At 50.3% G+C, this 26,334-nt stretch overlaps 7 protein-coding genes across 8 annotated transcripts; 4 read left to right on the forward strand and 3 right to left on the reverse strand.

The window, feature by feature from the left end:
- Positions 1-1,925: 1,925 nt before the first annotated feature.
- On the reverse strand, positions 1,926-8,048 carry LOC108558748 (glycogen debranching enzyme). Its single transcript, XM_017915760.1, has 7 exons — positions 7,582-8,048; positions 6,637-7,445; positions 6,244-6,559; positions 5,958-6,179; positions 4,975-5,896; positions 4,438-4,907; positions 1,926-4,377 (listed from the first exon to the last, which is right to left on the reverse strand). The coding sequence occupies exons 1-7, from the start codon at positions 7,744-7,746 to the stop codon at positions 1,942-1,944; spliced, it is 5,340 nt and encodes a 1,779-aa protein (XP_017771249.1). The 5' UTR covers positions 7,747-8,048; the 3' UTR covers positions 1,926-1,941.
- Positions 8,049-8,280: 232 nt separating this feature from the next.
- On the forward strand, positions 8,281-11,390 carry LOC108558751 (serine/threonine-protein kinase STK11). The gene is made up of 6 exons (XM_017915763.1): positions 8,281-9,446; positions 9,513-9,819; positions 9,976-10,112; positions 10,209-10,394; positions 10,518-10,786; positions 10,855-11,390. Exons 1-6 carry the CDS (start codon positions 8,968-8,970, stop codon positions 11,007-11,009), a joined length of 1,533 nt encoding a protein of 510 aa, XP_017771252.1. The 5' UTR covers positions 8,281-8,967; the 3' UTR covers positions 11,010-11,390.
- Positions 11,391-11,436: 46 nt separating this feature from the next.
- On the reverse strand, positions 11,437-13,782 carry LOC108558752 (nucleolar protein 56). Its single transcript, XM_017915764.1, has 3 exons — positions 13,629-13,782; positions 12,792-13,363; positions 11,437-12,690 (listed from the first exon to the last, which is right to left on the reverse strand). The coding sequence occupies exons 1-3, from the start codon at positions 13,629-13,631 to the stop codon at positions 11,778-11,780; spliced, it is 1,488 nt and encodes a 495-aa protein (XP_017771253.1). The 5' UTR covers positions 13,632-13,782; the 3' UTR covers positions 11,437-11,777.
- A 94-nt stretch (positions 13,783-13,876) lies between these two features.
- On the forward strand, positions 13,877-14,660 carry LOC108558757 (telomeric repeat-binding factor 2-interacting protein 1-like). The gene is made up of 2 exons (XM_017915771.1): positions 13,877-14,162; positions 14,240-14,660. The coding sequence occupies exon 2, from the start codon at positions 14,255-14,257 to the stop codon at positions 14,570-14,572; it is 318 nt and encodes a 105-aa protein (XP_017771260.1). The 5' UTR covers positions 13,877-14,162; positions 14,240-14,254; the 3' UTR covers positions 14,573-14,660.
- A 156-nt stretch (positions 14,661-14,816) lies between these two features.
- LOC108558747 (proteasome-associated protein ECM29 homolog) lies at positions 14,817-22,187 on the forward strand. The gene is made up of 16 exons (XM_017915759.1): positions 14,817-15,158; positions 15,250-15,380; positions 15,450-15,566; positions 15,624-15,892; positions 15,962-16,088; positions 16,156-16,295; positions 16,368-17,063; positions 17,126-17,568; positions 17,646-18,014; positions 18,072-18,397; positions 18,465-18,979; positions 19,045-19,333; positions 19,404-19,646; positions 19,716-20,803; positions 20,869-21,518; positions 21,596-22,187. Exons 1-16 carry the CDS (start codon positions 15,134-15,136, stop codon positions 21,733-21,735), a joined length of 5,568 nt encoding a protein of 1,855 aa, XP_017771248.1. The 5' UTR covers positions 14,817-15,133; the 3' UTR covers positions 21,736-22,187.
- A 73-nt stretch (positions 22,188-22,260) lies between these two features.
- On the forward strand, positions 22,261-24,722 carry LOC108558750 (ATP-dependent RNA helicase abstrakt). The gene is made up of 7 exons (XM_017915762.1): positions 22,261-22,416; positions 22,486-22,623; positions 22,691-22,829; positions 22,900-23,035; positions 23,092-23,592; positions 23,655-23,817; positions 23,901-24,722. Exons 1-7 carry the CDS (start codon positions 22,384-22,386, stop codon positions 24,669-24,671), a joined length of 1,881 nt encoding a protein of 626 aa, XP_017771251.1. The 5' UTR covers positions 22,261-22,383; the 3' UTR covers positions 24,672-24,722.
- A 7-nt stretch (positions 24,723-24,729) lies between these two features.
- Positions 24,730-26,252, reverse strand: LOC108558754 (transmembrane protein 59-like). Of its 2 annotated transcripts, none has more exons than XM_017915767.1 (3): positions 25,900-26,252; positions 25,694-25,799; positions 24,730-25,634 (listed from the first exon to the last, which is right to left on the reverse strand). In XM_017915767.1, exons 1-3 carry the CDS (start codon positions 26,038-26,040, stop codon positions 24,946-24,948), a joined length of 936 nt encoding a protein of 311 aa, XP_017771256.1. In that variant the 5' UTR covers positions 26,041-26,252; the 3' UTR covers positions 24,730-24,945. The 2 variants fall into 2 exon arrangements, with proteins under 2 accessions (XP_017771256.1, XP_017771257.1); XM_017915768.1 differs by having other exon boundaries at positions 25,857-26,040.
- Positions 26,253-26,334: the final 82 nt, after the last annotated feature.

Below are 26,334 nucleotides of genomic sequence, written 5' to 3' on the forward strand. Positions count from 1 at the left end.
TGGTGGCGGCGGCGGCGGAAGCTCTTGGAGAGGCAAGGATGACGATTCGTCGTCCGCTCGTCGTGGAGGCGGTTCAAGCCAGAGTCGCGGAATCGGTGGCAGCTCCGACTGGAGGAACAAACGTGACGACAGTCGTAAAGACGACAGCAGACGTACGAACGATCGTCGCGGCGAGGAACAGCGTGGCGGCGAGGACCGCAGAGGTGGAGGTGCCCCGATCTCACGATCCGAGAAACGTGCGTAACATTAAATTTATTATATTTCTTCATAATAACAGTAATTAAATTTGCAGCGCGAGAGGCTCAGACCGAAGATGATGGTTGGTCGCATGTCAAACGTCGCTGATGGTGGATGATGATGATGGTAACGAGAGCAGTGACGGCATAAGATCGATTGGTGTATTAAGAAGGAGAAGAAGAAGAAAAGGAGGAGTTTGGAAGAAGCCGTTTCTTAAAAAGTTTCTTTCTTTTGTATAACTAATTATTATTTCATTTATATACATATGTGTATGTATATATGTATACATACATACGTAATAACGAAAAGACCAATCAATCTCGATTCTTAAAACCAAAATCACCATCCCGCTCCATCCTCCTTCTCTCCCTACTCCCTACAGTATCCGCATCTACAATAATCAATTTGAAATGAAGAAGAGAGAGAGAGAGAAAAGATTTTTTTATAAATGATGTTAGTCGAAATAAGAAGAAGCAAAGTAGTAAACTAACTACTACGTGTCGAGTGAGTTCCATTTACTATATTGATTTTCTATTTTTATTGCCATTTCATTTATATGCACGTCTTTCTGTTTACACCCCCCCCCAGCCTCCTTTTTAGTTTTAAAACAATAACAACAACAACTAATGCTTTATTTTTATATTGACACTAATGTCTAGCAGCAGCAGCAGTAGTAGTAGCAGATATGTTTATTATATCTAGAGAGAGAGATATGAACATAATACAACTAACTGCATGCAAGAATGGACGGGACGATTGGTACAAGGTGTATGCGAGTGTGTGTGTATATAATCGTTCGTATTATTTTATAATTGCATTAAAGAATGAATATACACCACACGACACAACCAACTTCTCTGCTACTTCTGCAAAAACATCGCTTAAACAGTGCAAATATGTAAAATCCGAAAAAAAAAGAAACGTTTTATTATACATTTTTAACAACAATATTAGTATATAATATAGATAGAATATATATATATATGTAGGTATACGTTAAAACATAGTATTATGGATGGATTATCTCAAATATAGTGTAAAAAATACGATGATGAGCAGAGCGAATAACAGGAAAGTGTAGCCTATGAGAAGTCGAACGTTTTTCTTGTGTTCCTTCTTCGTGGTCAGCCGATTGTTTCTAGCGGCCGTTGTTTTCGTCTTTCTCGGCATCATCTCCAGAAGCAGAGGTTCCAGCACGAGCAGACCGCTTCCGAACGCCTCCGATTCCTTCCTCCTTTCCAACTCATCTGCATCATCGTCCTCCTTCTGCTGCTGCTGCTGTAGTCTGCAGTTCTCGACGATGCCGCCGTTCTCCTCCTCCACCGGCGATATCTCGTCTAAATCTAAATATTGCTGCTGCATCCTATACTTTTTAATCTTAACATTATTACCGTTAGTTTTGATTGTGTTGCTGCTGCTGCTGATGCGATCGTGATGGACGACTCGATTCACGAGCTCCGAATAAGGTTTCGTGACGACGCCGAATTGGCCACGAATAATACTTTTTGAATATTGATCGTTGGTGCTTCTTGCATTTGTACTCTTTAGAAAGGCGTAATAATTATTGTAACAGTGTAAATCATCATTGTAGTTGTAGTAAAAAATGGGCGGTGCTGCTGCTGTTGTTGCAGTTGTTGGTGGTGGTGATGGTGATTGCACGTATTTGCTGGTGCTATTATTTACAGGCGACCAATTCTCGCAAAGTCAGTTGAGATTTATCGGCGACTTGGACTCGATCCGCTGGACGTCGTAGAGCACCTCCATTATGCTCGCCATGCTCCAGGCCTGCGTGGCAGAGCTGTCCTTGCAGAAGGCCCCGTTCGAGTTCGTGAGCTCGGGAAGGCCACGCCACGGCGACGTCTGCAGCTCGACCAGATGACGCGAGAGTATCTCCTTGGTGTGCGCGACGGTCGGACGCAGGAAGCCGAGCTTCGCGGCGAAGATCAGCCGAGCCCTCAGAAAGTAACCGACAGGCCAAACCCATTCCGGACCCTGGTGATAGTTGTAGCCCTGCGACTCGTCCGAATTGTCGTAATCCCCGACGTAATTCCAATCGCTCGCGTCCAGCGTCTTCATGCCCAATGGTCCGAGCAGATGCTCCTCGGCAGTCCTGAGCGCCGCCCAAGCGTGCTGCGGATCGAACAGCTCCGGCGCCGCGACCATCGCGATCGGATAATTGCAGCGAAGCTGGTAATCGCTCCACGTCTGCGTCGCCCCGAAGCAGTCCTTGTACATGTTTCGCTTGTTGATCAGTCGACGATTGTCTTCAGTCTCCTCCTCCTCCGTCTTCGGACCTATCCAAAAGGATTTCTCGAAATGTCCGGCTATTCTGTCCGCCCATTCCTGCCAACTCCACCTGATGATTAGTTTTCCGTCCGGCTTGTGCCTTCGCTGCACACCCTCGTACTTGTACATGCCCTGCTTGTGCATCGTGTGCAGCCATGCGACGACCGCCATACTCAGACCGACCAATTCGACGGCGGATCCGTCCCTGGGCGTCGCCGGTTTCCCGCGGTTCCCCGTCCTCTCCGACGAGCCCATCTTGTCCATCCACGTGCCGCAGTTCGCATCGTTTCCGCCAAAGACGAAACCGGTCTCCGGATGCACGCCGATCTGATTGTTGAAGCCCCTATCGGACATGTGCTCGTCTATGGTTCGTCCAGCGTTGCGCTCCCTGAACGCCAGCCCCTGGAAGTGCACGTTCAACGCCTCCTGCATCACGTCGCCGAGCGTCATCGACTTACGGACGTCCTGTCCTTCCTCTTCCTCTTCTTCCGTCGCAGGGAACAGACGCACAACATTTTCACCGAATATGTCCGCTGCTGCGTCGCATTCTTGCACGTAGCTGCGGATGCAGTAGAGCCACCACCAAACGGCATCGCGGCAGTTGTACCTCGCGTTCACGCCACCGCCCACCGTCGCAGCATCCAGCAGGTTCGGAATGAGACCGTGCCGGAGGCAGGCGGCGTACGCGAGGATATGCTGTCGAGCCTCCTGTCGTCTGCCCGTCAGTATGAGGAGACCACGAATCGAGATGAACGTGTCCCTGCCCCAGTTCCTCATGTAGCCGACGGCGAAGTGCGGCAATCCTGCTGACAGACTCGTCATCGCCTTACATCTTGCATCCTGTTCGGATGATGAGGGTGGCGGCGACGGCATCGGTAGCGGTGCCGATTTGATGCACGCAACCATCTGGACGGAGCCGAGCGCGAGTGCTCGCACAAACGACGAACCGTTCCTCACGAAATCGCACGACATCAGCTGGTCGAAGCAATTCTCCAGCAAAGCAGTGTACAAGCCGGTGAGGAGTTCATCGAAATAGGCGGGTATCAGGTAGCGGGGTAACTGCTTGAGCGGTCGCATCCTCCTCTCGAGCCACTTGCCCAGTTTTTCGGTGCCCTCGTCCAACTTGAGCCTGTCGCTCACGTAGTCGATCATCCAATCGCCGCTGCGCAGATTAGAGCACAACGGATGACCCAGATCGTTGCTCGACCTGATCTCGGATAGGGGCGAGATGAAACCCTGCAGGCCGCAGTAGACGGTCGGCCCGTACGACGGAATGTCGTACGCACCGAAACCGAACCCTTCGTCGCGTTCCTCCTGATCGCATCTGTACAGCACACGATTGTAGTCGGCCAGATCGAGTGAGGACACGATTTCGGTCAGCTCGTTCCGAACGGAATTGTCGTCGATCAGTTCGCGGCGCAACTCTCGGACAGCCATCTCAGCTTCGGCAAGCAGACCCACTCTGATGGCGACCACGCAACCTCTGGTGAAGTTCTTGAATTGTAGACGGTACGGTTCCGACGCAGACTTGCGGAGGAACCGGGACTTTTCCAGCGGCAGATTTCGTTCGATCTGTAGCTCATAATTACGCAGACCATTGATGTACTTGTCGTCCCTGACGTATGCGGCGGCGTCGACATCAAAGTCACGCGTTTTTAGCGAGGCCTCGAGGATGATTTCTCTGACCTCCCCGTCGATGGCCAGCGGTTTAACGTGGCGCCTGTCGATATCCTCCTCCCTCGTGGACGTCGCATCGTTAAAGTCGGTGAATGCCACCAGGATGACGCTCTCGTGATTGTTCGGATTGTGCCTGGTCACTGCAACGACGTCCGCGTCCATCTGGTCCACGAACACCTGAAACGCAGCAAATGATTGTCAGCGATGATCTCGATGGTACTCGGTCCTCCTACCTACCTGATTGAATCCGTTCCGGGCCAGATAAGAGTGCAGCTCGTTCAGAGCCCTTTTGGCCGCCACGATTCCGCTGCTCGCGCTGACGAAACGTCGGTCGTCGTAGTCGTCGTCGTCGTTTACGGTTTTCTGCTCCTCCTCCTCTTCCTTCTCCTCTTTGCTAGACCACCATTCAGCGTACTCCCTGGTCTCGTCGACGACGTGCACGTGGTGCGGAATCAGTTCGTCGTAACCTCTGCTCGATCCGATCGCGCAGCATGCCATGCTGACCAGGGCTGCGTTCGGCAGGATGTCGTATACAGAGCGCTTCTCGATGGGGCATGGATTGTCGTGGGTGAGGTCGAGGAAGAGGGCGTGCGCAACGGATGGCGTGAGTGGCCTAACGTGCGGTTGATAGAACGCACCCACCGGATCACCACCGAAACGATGCACCTGCCGTCCAAGCTCGTTAGAATCCCATGCGGACATCGCCTCTGCAGAAATGAAAATAGAACAAATGTACAAATTGCACACGCAGTCGTATACACACACACTGCATACCTCTGATCAACGAGTTGATGCCCAAACGGTTGACGAAGATGTTATCCTTGCGATCGGAATTGGTGAAGAGCTCGGCGACGACGTACAGTTCCGGCTTGACCTTGCGCGCGCAATCCAACAGGTACTCGGCAACGGGCATCGGCGTCGAATGGCAATTATCCAGTCGCACCCCGTCAAACATTCTGGCCATCGTCTCGACGTACTCGCGCATATGCTGCCACAGGAACGGACAATCCTCGGGTCTCTCCCCGTATCGCAGCTTCACGCTATCCGACCACGCGATCAGCTCCCTCCGTAGGTATACCCTCGAGTCGGCAGCAAAGTTTTGCAGCGGATCCGCGTTCATCACCCAGCCGTTGTGGACCATCAAGTATTTGCCACCTCCGTCGTTCTCGTACATCGTCCGTTCGCATTCCTTCAACGTGCTGCTGCTGCTGCAGCAGCGGATATCGCCGGTGGTGAAGTATCTGTAAACGAGAGGGAACCGTTCCGAGACCTCGCGAATTCCGGGTCCATCCTTCTGCACGCGAAAGTACCGAATCCCGGCGATGCAGTTGTCCACTGCCGCCGTCAGATGATCGCGCAGATCGTTCGCGACCTCGACGTTGAGGCCGTCCAGGGCGAGCTTGAACTCCTCGGTGCATCTCCTGATCCTGCTCTCCTCGTCGAAGCAGTCTCCGCGGTACACGTTGTAAATCCTCAACGCCAGGTCCATGTCGACCCTCGTGGCTAAACGCCTATAGTCGGGATCTTGGATGAGCCGCAGTAACCGCTGATCGACATCGAGTTCGTTCATCATTCGCGGCACTCTGCCCCTCGCCATATCAGCGAACTCTGCCACCAAGGTCTTAACGTCGCAGACGAACATCTCCTCGAGACGCAGCGAGTCGATCACCTCGTTCTCGAGTACGTACCGGATAGCCTGCAAACGCATACAAATAAATTGGTTGGACGGACGCGACCTTGAATACACGTATGCATACCTGCAGATGTTCCTCCGTCGAGATGCCTTCGGGGGGAATGCCTTTCGATTCGAAAGATCCGCGCGCGACGTCCAGAGAGAAGAGGTGAAGGGCCGCATCCAGCAGGTAGGCGGGACGCATGTACGGGCAGTTCGAGCAGTTGTACGTCGCCTCCGGATGCTCGAGCAGCCAGCCGCTCTCGTTGGCCGTGTGATTAAGAACGATGTCGCATATCGACGTGATCTGTTTGATTTGTCGTCACGAATATTTACGAATGTTTAGAGGAGAAAAAATATAGTGAATTTACCTTCCACTCTGTTCGGATTTTGTCGAGGAATTGCTCGACCTGCTGGTAATCGGCGCCGAACTGCGGATTCAGTTTGTGCTGATCGCAGAGACTGTACGATGAGCGCGATGCGCCCAGCTCCTGGATCGGCGTGAAATGGATCATATTGTAGCCGGACTCTTTGGTGACTCTCAGTTTGGCCTCCCAGGAGGCGAAGTTGCCGAGGCTCTTGGCGAGCACCGTCTGGCACTGGATCGCATCGAGCGGCAGAGTTTCGCCGACGTCACCGAAAGTCAGACGGGGATCGACGATGAAGTACCCGGAGCCCTGACGACGTCTGCGATTCAGATTCAAATTAATTGCAATTTCAATTTCAGACCAAACACAGCCGGCCGTTAACCGTTGCGCGCTCACTTTTTTTCATCCTCGTAGGCAAAGTAGTAGTGGAAGCTGCCGGAGACGTTCGCTCTGATCGGGTGCGTCGCTGGTGCGGCAGCATCACCGTCGGCTGTCCAATGCAGCTGCACGTATCGATTCCTCTTGAAGTCTCCTCCGTCCTTGGGATAGTTACAGAACAGGGCAACCCTCTTGCCCAGAAGTGTAGGGCCGAGACGAAACTGCAGTTGCCAACCGTTCTCCATTCTGAAGAGATCTGTGTCCCGGTGCTCGCCGTGCGAAAGGGTTAAAACTCGAACCTCCTCCTCCTTCATTTTCACCATCGTCGCAGTATCGATGCTCGTCCTTGCAGACAGTTTCTGGTGAATCTCTTCCGTCTGCTGCACGATCAGCTGCAGAGTGTTGACGATCTCCTCGTGGATGGATCGTATCGTATCAGATTCGGGTCGCCGTCTCTCAGCAGCGGCGCATGCCACCAAATTGTTGGTTCCCGCGCCTAGACCAGAGTTTTCCAGCTGCTTCCTCAGGCTGCGAACGCTTCCCGGTTTGATGACGGCCAAATCTTCGGTACGTCTGTCACCTCTTCCTCTTCCTCCTTCTCTGACGCAGCCGTTGCTCCACCGTCCGAGTTCGTCGTTGAATACTTCAGAGATGATCTCGTTGAGGAGGGGTTGGCGGCGACTCAGCGGGTCATCATCGTTGGAACTGTCCACTAGTTCTGACTTGCGGCGACGGCGACTGTGGCCGTTCGATGTTGCAACGATACGGTGCTCGGTGATGCCGTTCTCCTCCTTCTTCGTTCCGCGCTTCCTCTCGACGCCAACAATCTGGAAAGGAAAGCAGTGAAACAACAATGAGAATTCGATACTCTCGGACGTCTGATTGTATGTGAGCGATGAGCATGATCTTGTCGTCGGAAGGATGTTATTACATCTCCGTAATATAGCCTGCATCCTTCCTTACGTTCTCGCATCTCCTCGAAACGGCCAACAGCTTCAGAGCGCACCACAGCGTAACATCGACGGCCTTCTCCTTGGCGCCCCTTGCAATCACACCGAAAGCGGACCGATGAAAAGTTTCATTTTTGTCGTCGTCGTCGTCGTCAATCCTTTCGCGTATTCTTCCCATATTCCAGCAATAACTGACGATTCGACCACGATGCAAACCTTTCTCCTCCTCCTCCCCATTCTATCCAACGCGATAATGTTGCTTGATGCGACGGGTCATACGGTCATCACACAATAATGTGTGTGTGTGTGTGTGTGCGTAATTCATAAATTTAGACATGATTTCGTGCATATAATATCATCATTATCGGCTGACAGAGGTGGAGGAGAACAATGATAAATATTTTTTGTTATGTGACTTCTTCGCATGTCACGACGCTAAAAATAGTAGTCACCAAATATCAAATCAAAGTAAGCTCTGTATGTATGTAATCAGCCAACAACAACATTTTACAATAAAATCGTGCAGCAGCAGCAGCACACTTATATCGATGTACAAACATAATAGACGACAGTTAAGACGCTAAAAAAATGTAATCAATAAATCGACAATTTAGAAATATTGTAAAAAAAAAAACAGTTTAAGCATACAGGTGCGGTAAGATATTGTGGATGGGATAGCTAAGATGAGAAATGCATAAATACACTTACAGCTCAGATCTCCTAGTTTCTATAGATTTCTGTTCTGTTGTTGTTCGTTGTATTTTTTTTGAATATTTGCGGTTGTAGGTCGCGGTCAGTCGCGGTGGTCTCTACTACTCGTACAGTGGTGCAGTGGTGGTGGTGCTGACCAGTAGTGCTGACTGGCTGGCCTAGCTGGCTGACTCGAGGGTACGGCAGCGGTGACCTTCCAATGACATTGACCCATGCATCCATCAAAACCAATCAAAACAAACCAGTTTCACCAGTTTTCAACGGCCAACTTCGGGTCGGTCGATTGTTTGTTTGTTTTATTCGAAACAGGTGGACCAACGATACGACGCAGAAAGTGACCAGATCCAGATCTTGTTTTTTTTGGTGTGTGTGTGTGCGTATGTGATGTAAACAGCTGATGCTGTTTGGGGGTTGTGTGGTATTAGTAGTAGTGGTGGTAGTGGTAGTGGTGGCACTCAGTAGCACTACATTTGTAATTGTCAAAAATGTCTTGTTGGATATATTCGGATGAAAATTAACATTAGAGTGATGATGAGCGATCAGTCTTATTAGATTCGTGGGATCTGGTTGTTTTTTGGTAGATTGCTTCTTCCACTTTCTTCTACTTCTTCGCTGCTCTCCAATAGTGAAGGGGGGTGGGGGCCCTTTTGGTGGTTTTCGTATCGGAGTTGGCTGTGCGCGTACTAGAATGGACAAAGAAATGTGCAACATAAGCAAAAGGTTGGTTGACGAAGAAGAGGTCGTTGAGGTGGAGGAGGAGGAGGAGGAAGACGATCAAAGCGAGCGCGAGTTGAGCAACAGAATTTTCAGTGTGGATAGTGCTGAGGAGGAAGAGATGGACGAAAAGGAGAAGATGTTGAACATTGCGAACCTGGATGAGCCCATAGGTGGTGGTGGCGGTGGCGGCTGGGCAAATGACGATTGCGACGAAGACCTGGACAACGTGAATTTCTTCCATCGAGTTAACAGTGATCAGATCATCTACCAGACCAAGAAGAGGAAACTCAAGCTCATCGGCAAATACGTGATGGGGGATCTGCTCGGCGAGGGCTCATACGGCAAGGTGAAAGAGATGCTGGACACGGTGACGCTCTGTCGACGAGCCGTCAAAATTCTGAAGCAGAGACGCCTGAGGAGGATACCCAATGGCGAGCAGAACGTGCAAAGGTAGGAAAGACCTGACCAGATCACAAATTATTACTACTCATCATTCACTTTCCATTTTATCTGCAGTGAAATTAAGCTACTGAAGAAGCTCAAGCATAAGAATGTCATAAGTCTAGTCGACGTGTTGTACAATGAGGAGAAGCAGAAGATGTATCTGATCATGGAGTTTTGCGTGGGCAGTCTGCAGGGCATGTTAGAGTCTACGCCCAAAAAGAAGTTTCCCCTGTTCCAGGCACACAACTACTTTACGCAGCTGATTGACGGACTGGAGTATCTGCACAGCATGAGAGTGATACACAAGGACCTGAAACCGGGCAATCTGCTGCTCACTCTCGAAGGGGACTTGAAAATCTCTGATCTGGGTGTCGCGGAGGTAAGTGCGAATGTGCGTGTGCACAAGTTATTGTTCCTGTTGTTTTCCTTTCCATTTGGCGATATCATCATAATTGTTCATGCTACAGAGCAGAGCTCATTCCAAAAGAAAATCGTCGTCGTCAAGGTCGCCGCTAAATATTCATTGATTTTGCAGACGATAGATTTGTTCGCCGAGGATGATACGTGCCACAACGGGCAGGGTTCGCCTGCCTTTCAGCCGCCGGAAATCGCGAACGGTCTCGAATCGTTTCCGGGCTTCAAGGTGGACATCTGGAGTGCCGGGGTCACGCTGTAAGTGTACATATGCAACACATTGCGCACATCGTCGAGAGGAGGACAATTAACACGTTCTTTTCTCTCTCTCTCTCTGTCTCTATCTCGTCATAGGTACAACCTGACGACAGGCCTGTATCCGTTCGAGGGGGATAACATCTACAGGCTGTACGAGAACATCGGCAAGGGGGAATTCACGATACCAGAGGACATCGAGAATCCTCTCAGGGATCTGCTGCTCGGTATGTTGCGCAAAGAACCCGAAGAGCGCTTGAATCTGCAGGAGATTAGGCAGCATCCGTACGTCCGCATTCGTATGAATTTATATAAACGTTCGTTTGCTTACTGATCGTGTCTCTTTTTCTCTCTCTCTCTCTGTATGTCTGTCTGTCTCGAACGTGCTCCGTCCGTCCGTCCGTTTAGATGGTTCGGTCGGAAACCGCCGAGGAATTCGTACGAAGTTGCGGTGCCGCCGATGGCAGGTGATCAGCTGCACAACATGACCGTCCTGCCGTACCTGCGGGACCACTTTTACGACGACGACTACGAGGACGTAGAGGATGGCGACTATTCGACGACAGCGGGCAATGCGGCGGCGACGAGGACGGCCGATACAGTTGCGGGTGCCGAACACGATGAGTACGACGAGGACGACGACGGGGTCCGATATTACACCGAGAGGGATCTGAACGGTTCAAGCAGATGCGGCGCCATTGAAAGTCACATTAAATCGTTGTTGTTTTTCTGTTTCTGTTCGCAGAAGAGCGCAGGAAAATCGACGAGGAGCACAAGAACGGGGGTTCCGCACAAATGAACAATTACCATCATCAACACCAGCACTGCACAAAGCGAAGGTGGAAGAAACCGATCTCGTGCATTACCGTGAAAAGATTGCCCGGCTGCAAGCAGTCGTGACATTCCTTCTCTTCCTCCTCCTCCACCACCTCCATCATCATCATCGTTTCCATCTCAACCATACCTGTAATCGAACGTCGCCGCTGCTGCTGTCTGCGAACGATTATTAATTGAGTGGTAGCCGTGGCAGAAGCTGTAGTCGTTGCACGATGATCACTATTCGCAGCATTTCATCCTCTTCTTTTACAAAATAATAATAATGATGGTAATGAATGACGATGGTTTTGTTGTTGTTGATGGACAGAAATTATTTTTGTAAACAAAAGAAGAAAGAAAGAGAAATGAATGTAATTAATAAGGAAGGAATGAAGGAAGGATTGAGATGTTTGTTTGATCGAATGCAAAGGAAGCAAAGAATTGTTTATTTTATTTTAAATTTTTATTGTAAATACGTGTGTTACGTGAATAGGAAAGAAAAGAAATAATGAAAATAAGATTTATCTATTATTATTATAGATCGCTGTAACCGATTGATTTGATTGGTGATGATGGTTGTTGTTGTACCATCATCATAATAATAATATTAATACATAACATACATACATACATATATATATATTTTCTCCTACAAAATTCGAAATGTTCATGTTTTTTATTGATTTATTGTTGTTGTTGTCGGCGCTTCTCTTTACCGCTGGTCGTAATTAATAATTATAACGAATAGAATAGAAGACTCTACCTACTTTTGACTGTAAACCTAATTATGTATTTGTATTTGGGAAGAAGGAGATGCGACAGCACAACATCCAACATTCCCAGGTTTCTCAATTAGTTTGCACTCTTTTTACTCTTCTTTTTCTTCTTCGTCACCGGCTCGTCCTTGCTGTCGTCGTCTCCTCCACCCCCGTTGGCTTCGGTCAGGGAATTGCCGTTCGTCCCTTCGGACTTGCGCTTCTTTTTCTTCTTCTTCTCGCTGCTGCCGCCGCCGTTGACAGATTGATCCATCTGCTGCGACTGCTGCTGCTCGAATTCCTCGAGCGCCTCCTTCATCACCTCCAGATTCTTCTTGGGTACGTCGCCAGTCTCGTAGAACTTGAGGCGATCCTCGACCTGTTGCCTGAGTTTCTCCCCAAACACCGAACTCGATGTCTCGTTGAAGCAATCGATCCTGGTGGCGATCGAGCATTTGTTCGCCAGATAACGGGAAATGCGTCCCTTGTTGCGGGCGCCGGCGCGCGCGATGAACGTCGAGTGGAAGAGTAGACCGTACTTGGGCGTATTGCTCCTGGTCTTCAGAGCTCTGAAGAGGGCCTTCTCGGCACCGAGAATCTGAACGGTGGAGGCCGGATGCTTGGCCAGATTGGTGAGAGATCCGGCGTGCGAGATGAGCCTCGCGCCCACCTGATCGCCGACGAGGGTTGCAAGGTTCGGGGCGATGCACGACATCTTGCTGTGCAAATACTCGACCAACTCTTTTCTGTAGTCTGCCAACGAGATGACCCTCGTAGCGAACATCTCGATGTTCAACAGATCAACGACGCTGATGTCCATGCCCATAGACGACCTGGACGCATCCAGGATCGCCTGCGCCTTACCAGAGTCCATAGTGATCTCCTCGAGTCCGGCCAACGAATCCTCGCTCATCTCTTTGCGATTCTTAATGAATTTCGCGCATCTCGCGAACGTGTAGTTGTCGGGTACGATTTTGATGAGTTCCGGGAAATGGTACGAATACCACTCGCTGCAAACATAAATAAATAAATAATTAATGATGATGATGTGACGGCGGCGTCGAGTGCGGTGGTTTCGCTTCTTTCTTTCTTTCTTTTTTCTACTACTCACCGTATACGCATAGAGAATGTATTGACGTCCTTGTCCAACTGATCGAGGAGAGCTATGCTCTGAATGATCATGTTGTCAACACGGTTAACGTTGAACTTGACTTTAGCCCTGGAATAGGAATGGCCGAGACCCAATTGAGCAACTCCGGCGCTCTGATTGGTGAAACCCTTGACCAGATTCGGAAAGTAGTTCCTGATGCCCCTGATGATCTCGGGCACTGAGCCAGTGTGATTGCACTGGATGGCGAGGGCCTCGGTGATGGCCGCACCCAGCTTGGCATCTGCGACGCCCAAGGTGACGGTCTTCTTTTTCTTGCCCTTGGGCACGGTGATGTCGAGGAACTGCTGCAGTTCCTCGGTGACGATGCCTTCGGATACGGCGTTGATGTTCTCCAGAGCGGTGACGGCCGTCTTGAACGGAGAGAATCCGGTCAGCTTGACGACGCTCTTGAAACGGCTCAACTCCTTGATCGACTCCTCGATCGAGGGCACCATAAGTCCGATCTCTTCGAACTCGAGCACCTCGAACACGCCGTACCCAGCGGCATGCTCGTACAAAACGAACAGCTGCGACTGCGGACAAACAACAACAACAACAATAATAACAATGAAAGCATTTTAATTTGATTTCGTGATCAAAATCGACGATGACGAAAATAAAAGAAAATGGCACCCGCCTGCCTGCCTCGCAACCATGCCTTAAAAGTGAGGTTATGTTGTTGGTAAACACACGTTCTGGCTGGCGTGGGGTAGCGTTGCCGTTTTTATTTGCATGTACGTACACGTGCATTTCAATTGTATTTAGGGCCCCCCGCAACAGATTAAAGACTTTACTCACCATTCTTCCTGAACGAACGTCCTCGTCGACTATTTATTAGTTACACAAATTACTCAAATGCAGAACGGGACTGTTGACAAAACGACCATGTGGCCGCCGCAAACAAGCGAACACGAAACAACGAATACCAAACAATTCGCTCGGATGGACGAGGATGGAAAACGACTGGTGGCGACGACGGCGGCAATCGCGGGAAAACAACGACACTGACGACGCCATCTATATTCTCGCCCTGCAAATGTACCACGAAAATAATGTACCCAATGAGATGAACGTGTGCGAACGACAACAAATTTGTATCGAGATCTACGCTCTGATCTACACCACAATTTCATGTTCCTCGCAATATAAACTGATGTCTTTCATATTTCTCACGGCATCGATGTTTGGTTCGGTATAATGTTGATAATTCGTAACCGTTTTCATCGTTACTAGGATTGTCTAAGACAGCTGATCGAAACCGTTAAGATAGTGAACCGGTCAAGTGGACTCCTCTGGATCCTCCGCAGTTTGTTGTTCTACCATAAAATAAGTGTAATATATATTTACAGAATGATATGTGTTGATGGTGGTGATGGTATTAAGCAAATGTGTGTTTTTATGGTTTGCAGGGTTGTAGTATCAGAATGTCCGGTTACAGGAGAGAATACACAAGGGATGAGGATCAGCAAATAGTTGATTACATTTTGCAGAACGATGCCGTTTACAAATTACGTGGGACAGCGATGTGGAAGCAGATGGAGCAGTCAAAGCAGTTTGACAGAACATGGCAATCGTTAAAGAACAGATTCCTGAAAAAGATCTATGACAATATGCATCTTATGGATATCGAGCATGCAGACTCTGAGAAGATCAGAAAAGGATTTCAGGCCACCAAGAATGACCCTAAAATGAAAGACTGTAAATATACCAAGCAGCAGCATGATGTGGAGTTCTCCGATTGAGAGAGAGCAAGAGAAAGATCAACATCAATTATAAATATTGTACAATATGAATTATTTTTACCATAGAGATAAATCTTTTTATATGAAACGGTTGCGTTTGCTGCCTCCTTCTGTTCTCTCTGCTCCTCTTCCTCCTTAATTCCTCGAATACTGCTGCACTGAAAAATAATTGCATGCAATTCTTTATGTGTATGTACGTACGCTTGCATACATGTCGTGCAGGTTGCGGTCAACAATCGAGAGACCAGCTGTCATCATGACATGACATATGTGTCAATGATCAGAGGCGGTCTTGTTTGTCTCTTCGTCGGTGAATTTGATTATGATAATAATAATGTTGACGATGATTTCGTAGAATTGCTTCAATCGCTCCATCTGGCTCCACCGCTACCGCTTGAACTGTATCAACTCGCTCGTACACTACTAGCCCGTGAATAATATTGAGACAAACGAACGAAGAAGAGGTAGGAAAAAAGAGAAGTGCACGAGAGATTTATTGCATCACATTGGTGAAGAAGTGTGAGAGTGGTTGTAAAAGAGAGGATCATCGAAATTACAGCAATGACAACCGCAAAGGAAGAGCTTGGTGAGTGTGGTGATGTTGATGAAACCCACCCGTATCTGCTTTCATTGATGAGATGTTGTAATCTTTTTGTTCTATTGCTTCCATGTAATAGAACTGCTGGAACGTGTTTTCATGAGAATCGGTTCAACGGAAGATGATGCGCAACTGGAGAGAGAGCTGGGCAAGTTTCTGCCACCTGTTCTACTGAAGCTCTCTTCGGAGAAGGATGGCGTTCGAAAGAAGGCAAGAGATGTTTTCATTTTTTGAAGAGATAAATGTGACTTATTATTATTATTGTTATTGATGGTGCAGGTCATGGAGCTGCTGGTGCACGTGAACAGGCGGTTGAAGAGTAGGCCTTTAGTTCGACTGCCGTTCGATGCGTTGCTCGCCCAATATCAGGATCCGATGGCAACATCTTTCGTGATCGTACGTTCAAAAAACATAGCCAAATCACACAACATATAGTATTATAATATGTTTTAGAATTTCACGATAATCTATCTGAAATTGGGTTTCCCGCGGTTGACCATCGAGGAACAGGTGGCTCTAGTGCCGGGCGTGCTGATGTCGATGGAGGGAAAACCCGAGACGCACCAGGATGGGCTGATGATGCTGCTGGTGCCGTTGCTCGGGGAAGTCACTGTGCCGATGGACGCGGCAAAGAGGAAGGCTTTTCTAGGTGTCAACAGTAATTCGAAGATTTTGCAGCATTTTCTGACGCTCCTCCTCGACATGCTCCTGCTGCCATACGGGTGAGAAAGATAGAGAGTCATGTGCTGGCCTCGATATGGATTTGCGACGGTTGTACTTGCTCGTTGCAGGGTGTCGCCTGCTGAGGTGAAGGAACCGAACGGAGCGGATTTCGCGTCTCCACCTGGAATGAGCGTCGATAGTTTCAGACGAGTGACGAACGGCTTCAAATCGTTGAAGGCTGAGGATCTGGAGAAGGTTCGTACAAGAATCGTCGTCGTCGTGATCATACAATATTTATATATATGTGTGTGTGATGTTGTAGATGAAGTTGGGTATCGTCAAGTTCCTTTCGAGCGGAATCTTCGAACCTGAGAGAATTCTCATCCATATGATAGTTGGTGCTGCGGATACTCGCTTCAGCGTCGCCAATATTGCAGACTCTGAGCTGAAGAGGATCGTCGGGTAGGAGCGTTCAGTAATTGCTGCTGCTGCGGATGATGTTCATTATTGTTGTTGTTGTTGCTGTTGTTCAAGGCTAATTAATTGGAACAACAAGAATCTTTCTGGGAACCTGTACATGCTGTTCCTAGGCACTTTCAATCCGATCAACGTGCCGCCGAACAGAAGGAAGACGGAGGCGAGCACCAGGATCCGACTGAAGCTCCTCACCTACCTGGGCCGTTTCCAAGGTAAGGGAATCGCTCTGCAGCTGGCCACGCGTGTCATCCTCGACGCTCTGTTCGGCACGAACACGAACGCTCGTCTGAAGACGTTGGCGCTGAGTTTTGCCATAACGATCGTTCGGACGTGCGACATCGACGACGTGCAGAAATCGGCCGTCTGGTTGAAGTCGGTGCCGACGAAACTGATCACCGAAGGCGATAAGCAGCTTCTCGCCCAGTCCTTCGCCATACTCGGTCTGCTGTGTCAGCGATGCCCGGAGTCGTTTCGCAACGATTTCCACGTGCTCATGCTCATTTTCGAGAAGTTGAGCGACGCCGACGCCGATGCCAATCTGAAGCTGCAGGTGAAGGAGGGCGCCCTCAACATCGTGACCTCGATGAGTCCGAGCACCTTCGATCAGACGGACACACCGTTCGTGCTGCTCAAGACGTACGTGCAGTCCGCCGAGTCGATGGTGCGTTACGTGGCCGTCAGATGCCTCGCCTCGATCTTTCCCGCAGATCACGTGCCATCCAGGCTGCAGCTTCTTCTCGCCACCGGAGACGCGTGAGCAATAATCATCAATATTTCGATCGATCGATAGATTTTAATGTTCTTCGAATCCGCAGGAAGGACGACGTCTGCACCGAAGTGTATCGATCTCTGTATGGGAACGGCGGCGGCGCCGACGACGGTGGCCTGAGGGGGCGCAACAGGGCCGAGGTCGAACGATCGCTGCGAGGTTGGAGCGAGGCGGATCGTCGTTCTCTGGTGGTGCCTGCATTCAAGGAGATGGTGCGCTACGTCTTCTCCGACGGTCAAGCGATGCTTGAGCAGGGTCGTGCTCCTGCAGCGGTCTACGCAGAGACGCTCATCTACATGCGGTTCTGTCTGCTCAAGGATCTGATGGAGGTACCGATTAGCTGCGGCGAGGTGTTGCGTCATCCGTGCCCCACCACGCCGATCATCCGTGCTCACCTTCTGAGTATCTACGAGCAGGAGTGCAAGACCGGCAACGGTGCACTTCATCAGTACGCCGCGTTGGTACGACTCTTCATGCTGAAGATTGCAAGTGAGTGCAATGACAATTTCCCGATTCGTTTGTTACATGCGTTCGTTCGTTCGTTCGTGTTTGTTTCGTTTCGATAGATACGGACACGCTGGGCTGCATGATCGAGCTGTTGGGTTGCGTTCCGCAGCTGCACGGCACTCTCTCCGCAGACCGCAAATGGCTGAAGAACCTGATGCTGACGAGCGGCAAGGAGGAGATCCGCGAGTCCGCGGCCACGCTCTACGCCATCCTGCTGCTCGGCAGTGAAGAAGATGCGAGCGCAGTATTGTCGTTCGATGAGGAGGTAGAAAGCTTGCGCGAGCAGGCGCAGACGGGAAGGCAGCTGGAGGCGCAGAGCGGAGCCATCTTCGCCGTCGGCTACTGCCTAGAAAGAAGGATGCAAAATGCGACGAAGATGCAGGACGAAGCGTTAGTCCGTCTCCTGATCGCAGCGCTCGAAACGTTCGGTAAATTGAATTACTACAATCATCATCATCGTCGTCATCATCTTTGCTTCGTTTCAGTTCCGTTCTTGACCAACAACGTGAGCAACACCACTAGCGGCACCATCACCCTGAACAATGCCTGCTTGGCAATCGGATTGCTGGCCAAAGGCGGTCCGCTTCCATTGAAAAACGACGACGAAAAGGAGGATGTTACAGGATCATCGTCTTCCTCCTGCAGCAAATTAACGTTGGTGAAGGCGCTTCTGGTGACGATGAACAATGCCAAGCTTGCGACCAAATGCAGGGAGAGGGCGGCACGCACCCTGGGTCTGCTTGCAGTCGGCGAACGTAATTTTCCGCACACCCGGCTCATCATCCAGGGCCTCCTGGACACGGTCAAAGAGGTGAGTGAGCAAAGCGATACACGCAGATACGATTATAAACATAATTAATTAATTAATTCTCGTTCAGACGAAAGACGTGGAGGTCCACTTTACGATCGGCGAGTCGCTGGTGATGTGCGTGCAGGGCGTCCGATCGCCGGAGGCGCGGAACGCGTGGACGGTACTTCCTGCGGACCACGAACGCACGTCGAATGTCCAGGGGGATGTTCAGATCGAGCTGGACGAGATGCTCGAATGGTTGCTCGGAGAGCTACTGAATTTCGCGACCGGCACACACCCCAATTCGAAGCAGTCATCGAGCATCTGGTTGCTCGCGCTGCTTCGCAATTGCGTGGATCGCGCACCTATCGAAAGCAAATTGCAGCAGCTGCAGCAGACGTTCATGCAGCTCCTCGCCGAGAGTAACGATGTGGTGCAGGACGTCGCCTCGAAAGGTCTCTGCCTCATCTACGACCACTCCAAGTCCGAGGATCTGCTGACCGCTCTGATGGATCAGCTGTCGGCGGGAAGGCGGCAGGTCGTGCAGGTGGATGACAACACGAAGTTGTTCGAGGAAGGTCAACTTGGAAAGGCTCCAACCGGGTGCGTACACGAGCACGCGCGTACCCTACGGGCACGTTTAATCATTCATTTAATTCGGTTCGCAGTGGTAACCTGTCCACGTACAAGGAGCTGTGCTCGCTCGCCTCCGACCTGAACAAACCGGATATGATATATCAGTTCATGCAGCTGGCCAATCACAACGCGATGTGGAATTCGAAGAAGGGAGCCGCTTTCGGATTCGCCAGCATCGCCGATCGCTGCGGCGAGCGACTGCAGAGCTACCTGCCCGGAATCATACCGAAATTGTACAGATACCAGTACGATCCGTCGCCCAATCTGCAGGCATCGATGCAGAACATCTGGCGCACTCTGGTCTCTGAGCCGCAGAAGATGGTAGAATAGAACGAACAGCCAGTGTGGAAGGTGGACGAAAGGCACTTGATATGTGATATTTCACTTGCAGCTGGACCTCTACCACAACGAGATACTGGCAGAGCTGCTTGCGAACCTGACGTCACCGCAGTACAGGGTACGTCAGTCCTGCTGCCTGGCGTTGCAGGACTTTCTGAAGGGGGCCGGCAATCGCAGCATTCACGATTCGGTGCACGCCATGCACGAGCTGTGGTCAGGCCTGTTCCGAGTGATGGACGATCATCACGAGCAGACGCGTCTCGCCGCTACAAGGACGGCGAGAGTTCTAAGCAAAGTCAGTATATAATCATAATCATTGGTATTATCTTGTATCATTTTGTTTGTATGTGATGTGCGGCGATAGCTGTGCGTGCGAGGTGCAGATTTGTCGCAAGGAAAGAACGGCGCGAAGATGATCGAGGCGATAATGCCGGTCCTTCTGTCCAGTGGTATCACGAACAGCGTTCTCGAGATACGCATAGTCAGTTTGGAGACGACGTCCGAATTGGTCGTTGCGGCCGGGGAGCAACTGAAACCGGTCCTGCCGCACCTAATACCGGCCCTGCTGCTCGCCACCAGCGAACTAGAGTCGAGCCGCATGTCGCAGCTGAGCGCGATGCTCGGGGCGCAGAGTAACGCCCAGGAGGCCGTGGACACGTTGCGCGCCAGCATGGCCAAAACTCATGTGACCATGGAAACGGTAACCAAGTGTTTGCGGTACGTGGACTGCTCGATTCTGGAGGAGCTGGTGCCGAGGATCGTCGATCTGATGAAGGGTAGCGTCGCGCTCGGCACGAAGGTCGTGTGCGCTCACTTCATCACCCTGCTGACCGTGCAGACGGACGGTCAGATACTGCAGCCGTACGCCGGACGAATCCTCTCGACCCTCGTCATGGGTCTGACCGATCGTAACGCGCTCGTCCGAAAGAATTACGCTTCGACGATCGGTCACGTAGTGCGCGCCGCCAAAGACTCGAGCCTGCAGAAGCTCTTCGCCAAACTGAAGATGTGGTACTTTGAGCGAGAGGATGACGCGATCCGTAACGCTTGCGCCCACACCATACAATCGGTGGGTGTGCACAATCACGAGATCTTCAAGGCGCACTCCGAGGTTCTGCTGCCTCTCGTATTCTTCGCGATGCACGCGGACCACGGCCAGTGTTGCTGGCAGGAGGTGTGGGACGAGCACGGACCCGGCACCGAAACGGCGATACGACAGAACGTGGAAGCCATCTGCGAGACTCTCACAGCCGCCCTCGACTCGCCGTCGTGGACGATGAAGGCGCAAGCGGCGAACGCCATCTCGACGGTCGCCGCGAAACTCGGAAAGAGCATGGAGAAGCAGCACATGATCGCACTGATGAACGTCCTCGTCGCCGGCCTCAAAGGACGCACCTGGTGCGGCAAGGATAAACTGCTGATGGCCGTCGCGACGATCTGCAGCAATTGCACGTGAGTGTAGAGTAGTTATTTCGGTGGTCGGATCTTGTTTATTTCTCATGTCATTTTATTCGCAGCGAAGCGATCAGATCGGGGGATGACGGTGGTTCCGAGTCCTCTGGCATAGATGTGAACGTCGTGGTCGACGCGGTTCTGAGGGAGGCGCGCAAAGAGGAGGTCGTTCACAAGATCAAGGCACTGGAGGCGCTCGGAGATGTGCTCGAAAGTCTGCAGGTGGACCGATTCGAGGAGGTGTATCGGATCGCCGAGACGATCATGTCGGAGAGGGAAAGTGTAGGCAACGGCACCGATGAGACGGGCGTCGGGTCGTCGTCGTCGGCGGCAAACGACGAGGATGCGGCTGCCAGCAGGGAGAACAGGCTGAAGCTGCGCGAAGCGGTTTACGTGCTGCTCGGTAAAGCGTGGCCGAAAGGTGCCGCCGACACCCAGGACAAATTCAGCGTAATGTTTGCCGAACACTGCGCCACCTACCTGCCGCTCTCCACTCGAAACGTGCAGGTCTCCATAGTCGCTTCGTTGCGCGACTACGCCGACAAACTGGTCATCCTCGAACGCGACTCGCTCGACGCGGAGGAACGTCTCCGGCTGAACGCCATCGTCGACAACATGGTGACTGCGCTCGCCTACACTCTGACGATCACCAAGTACACCAGACTCAAGAAGGAAACGCTGAACGTTCTGCAAGTGCTCGCCAAGAAGCTCAAAGGTATGTGGTGGTGGAGACGATGGTTACTTGCTATTTTCAAATGAGTTAATTGTGCTCGTCTCGTTCGTTCATTGCAGAGAAATTGCCTGAGAATAGGAGGGAATTCGAAAAAGTAACACAACTATTTGCGGCGAACTTGGGCGATCTCTCCCGAGACGGTCAACCCGAGATCAAGTCCAGACTGACCGATCTGAAGCTGCTCTTCAAGACCGATTGAGGGATACGATGAAGGATACGATGTGTACGTGTCGTATGAGAGGGTATACTAAAATTAAATAATATTAATATTAATCAATGTGTAACAAGGGAGATGTTTGTTAAGAGATGTGCGAGTATACACACACTTAGACAACCCCCAGTAAGCCTCGATGTATCGATGTACAACAATATATATATATATATACATATATTTAAATATTAATGGGGACGTGGATGTTCGTTCTTTTATCTTTCTTTTGTATTCTACAATTTTACTATTCATGTACAACACACACCATGTCGTAGCCAATCTAATCTCTTGTAATATCTGTGTTAGTAGCATAGGCGAATTCCAAACATTACTTTTATGTTTATGATTACGATTGATTGATTGATTCCCCCGTGTCTGGCTTATAAAACGAATGTATTATCGTAAAATAAATGTTTCCACCTCGTATTCTTTCAATTACAATCATTTATACAAACAAACGAACGACGAAAGAGTAATTATTATTATGTTGGTATTTTCTGTTTGCGTATGACTTCAGGTTAGATTAGGTTATGTTCATGTGAAATTTGTAAATAAACAAACGGCGCTCGATTCGTATTGGTGTGCAGTGCAGTGTGCAAGTGAAACGAGTGAAACTACCACCAGCACGTTTAAAAGATGAGCAAGGAAGCAGAGCCGCCTCCACTGAAGGTAAGATTGCTTAACGTTAACTTTACGTAAAACCGAGAGGTTTGAATGACTGAGTGAAATGCTCTGCAGAGATATCGGAAAGAGGAAGATAAGGATGCGAGGGGACGAAACAACCACAGTGATTCAGATGACGATGAATACGTGCCGTACGTTCCTATCAAGGAGAGGAAAAAGCAGCAGCTGGTCAAGCTAGGCAGAATCGGACAGGTGTGATTGATTATCATTATTTGTGTTGTTGTTAGTTGTGGGGGTTTTAACTTTTCTGTCGGTTCAGCTTAAGGATGATCAGAGTAAGCCAAAGTCGTCCAGCGAAAACGAGACGAACGACGATGAGGACGAGGTGGAGGTGTGGGGCAGAAAGTACAACATTTCGTTGCTAGATCAGCACACGGAGCTGAAGAAATTGGCTGAAGGTGAGTCAGGATTGAGATTATTTGAAGATGCAGAATGATCGTGTTGTTCTTGTATGATTGATGATTGCAGCGAAAAAGGTGAGTGCAGCAGAGAGACAGCTGCGAAAGGAGGAGGAGATCCTGGAGAGCGTCGCAGAGAAGAAGGCACTGATGGGTGTGTCCGAGCTGGCCAAGGGTATCCAGTACAACGATCCGATTAAGACGAGGTAATACGATGGACTGAGAGACGAACGAACGAACTAATCAAACCGTTTTGTTGCAGCTGGAGGCCACCGAGATTCGTGAACGAGATGAGCGAGGAGAGACACGAACGTGTTAGACGTGAGCTGCGCATCCTGGTCGAGGGGGAGAGCATCCCGGCGCCTCTGACCACGTTCCGTCAGATGAAACTGCATGCGAGCATCGTCGCCGCATTGGAGGGACGCGGTATCAAAAGTCCGACGCCGATCCAGGTGCAGGGCATCCCGACGGTGCTCGCAGGTCGCGATCTGATCGGTATCGCCTTCACCGGTTCGGGGAAGACTCTCGTCTTCGTGCTGCCCATAGTCATGTTCTGCTTGGAGCAGGAGGTGAAACTGCCGTTCATCAAGAACGAGGGTCCGTACGGCCTGATCATCTGTCCGTCCCGAGAACTCGCCAAGCAGACCTTCGACATTATCCAGGGTTTCTGCGCAGGACTTCGGAAGAACGGCATGCCAGAGATTCGCAGCTGCTTGGCAATAGGCGGGGTGCCCGTCTCCGAGTGCATCGAAATAATACAGAGGTATTAATATAGAGAAAGTACATGTACAGACATTTAACCACATTTTTGCGTTCGTGTTGCAGGGGAGTTCACATAATGGTTGCAACGCCCGGTCGACTCATGGACATGCTCGAGAAGAAAACCGTTCGACTCGGTGTTTGCCGGTATCTTTGCATGGACGAGGCGGACAGGATGATCGACCTGGGCTTCGAGGAGGACGTCCGTACAATCTTTTCCTATTTCAATGTGAGTATCTACAGCAAGTAGTAGCAGAAGAAGAAGAAGAAGAAGCAACTTGAAAGAAAAACATTTTGATTTGTTGAGCGCAGGGTCAACGACAGACGCTTCTCTTTTCGGCGACGATGCCGAAGAAGATACAGAACTTTGCGCGTTCGGCGCTCGTGAAGCCGGTCACGATCAACGTGGGACGGGCCGGTGCCGCCTCGATGAACGTCGTCCAGGAGGTCGAGTACGTGAAGCAGGAGGCCAAGATCGTGTACCTGCTCGAATGTTTGCAAAAGACGCCGCCGCCGGTGCTCATCTTCGCCGAGAAGAAGCAGGACGTGGACGCCATCCACGAGTACCTGCTGCTCAAGGGCGTCGAGGCGGTCGCGATTCACGGCGGCAAGGACCAGGAGGAACGTTCCAGATCGGTGGAGGCATTCCGGAAGCAGCAGAAGGACGTGCTCGTTGCGACGGACGTCGCCTCCAAGGGTCTCGATTTCGCGGACGTGCAGCACGTCATCAATTACGATATGCCCGACGACGTGGAGAACTACGTGCACAGGATCGGACGTACGGGCAGATCCGGTAAGCAGGGCGTCGCGACGACGTTCATCAACAAGGCGAACGACGAGTCCGTGCTGCTCGATCTGAAGCATCTGCTGATCGAGGCCAAGCAGAAGGTGCCCCAATTCCTGGCAGATCTCTGCTCCGAGAACGAGAAGTACCTGAACCTGGGCGACGACAAAGGTTGCGCCTACTGCGGCGGTCTCGGCCATCGCATCACCGACTGCCCCAAACTGGAAGCGCTCCAAAACAAGCAGGCCTCGAACATCGGAAGACGCGATTACCTCGCCAACACCGCCGCAGACTATTAACCCTTGCTCCTGTCGTTTCGAACAATCATTTATTTGGAAATACTACCACTATTATTATTATTATAATTGTTGTTGTTGTTATTACTATTAATATATTACTATAGCATACAAAGAAATACACATCAACATCATCATTAACAACAGCAGCATCAGCAGCAGCAACAACAACAAGATATATATAAATATAAGGAACAGAGGAGATAAGGAAATGAGTGTGATGACTAGATTTGAATAATAATTATTATTAGAGGAGGTGGAGGAGGATGAGAATCGTTTAGAGTTGAATCACCGTCATCCTCTCAGTTTCCGTGTTGCATTCGTTGCTAGCAAGGTGTAGTGGTTGCTTTGCTGGCAACGCTTCCGCCTCTTCCATTTCCTCCTTCTCATTTCTGCATCGACGATCGGCTTCGATGAGAAGACGAGCTTCCAAATCAAAATCATCCTCGACGTCGATGATCAACTTTCGCTCGCTGCTGATGCTGAGGAAGAGGGCTGCAAGTATCGCAACGATTATGGCGAGCAGCAGAAACCATTTCGGTATCCCCGAGTTCCTGGACGCACAATCCAACCAATCGCCGGACGGCTGCTGCTGCTGCTGCAGTTGCGAATTTCCACGACGATCGTCCATCGCTTCCACGATCTCTTCCGTCCTCCAGTGATCATCGATCGGCATAGTCCGGATCTTTGCCTCCGGTATCTTGTATTCGACGCTGTATCCGATGATCTCGATTTGATTTTGCATCAGCGGTTCGAGGATCAAATCCTCCGACTCGACGATCTCCAATTCTGGTTCGACGATGACCGCAGCACCACCGCTCCTATCCTGCTGACGAAGCTGCTCGAATTGCAGGAACAACGGGATCAGCGACAGATCGGCCGCTTCCTTTCTCTTCCAGGTCGCCGAGCAGCCCACCTCGCACGACTTTAGCTGTTCCGTCCTCCCAGTGTATGCCTCGTTGCAAGCTTTTGCATATAAATATATAAATTGTCGTTTGTGATGATAATGATAAGGATCAACTTACAGAGATGACATTCTTCTTTTGTCGAATTCAGATCGTGATCCTCCCTCAGGTATATGATGTTGAAGATGCGACAGCCCCTCTGGCAAATCTCCTGCACGTCCTCGATCTGCGACCAATTTTAACAAATTATTAATTGATGACTCTTGCAGACGCATTAATATACTGATGTGCAGTTTTGTGGTGTGCTGCTGATGACTATCACAGACCTGGGGCAGCAGGAAGAAGCTCTCCGCACACGCTTCCTTGCATTGATCCAAATCACCGGCATCACCGCCGACGCTTGCTCCCACCGAGACGCACACGTACAGCAGGACTGCAGCGGGAGCTAACGACCGCAACCTCGACATGTCCTTTTGTTACTTGCAGAAATCGCTCAACTCTTTCCTTTCCGTTGTTCTCGACCACTCGACCGAACAAACGAACGAAACTCGCTCTCTCTCTCTCTATATCTTACTCACATTACAGAAACGCAACAATAATAACAACAAACCACCCACCACACCGCACCGCACTTTGTTCTCACGTCAATCAGAGAGCGACAAACGTCAAACAATGCGAGATACGTCAGCTGTCAGAATGGTGAGAATAAAATCGCGGCATTGCGATTAGCGAACAATAATAACAATAACAACAACAAGTGT

Source organism: Nicrophorus vespilloides, unplaced genomic scaffold, assembly GCF_001412225.1.
Source record: "Nicrophorus vespilloides isolate i.1.1-1 unplaced genomic scaffold, Nicve_v1.0, whole genome shotgun sequence".
NCBI lineage: Eukaryota > Metazoa > Arthropoda > Insecta > Coleoptera > Silphidae > Nicrophorus > Nicrophorus vespilloides.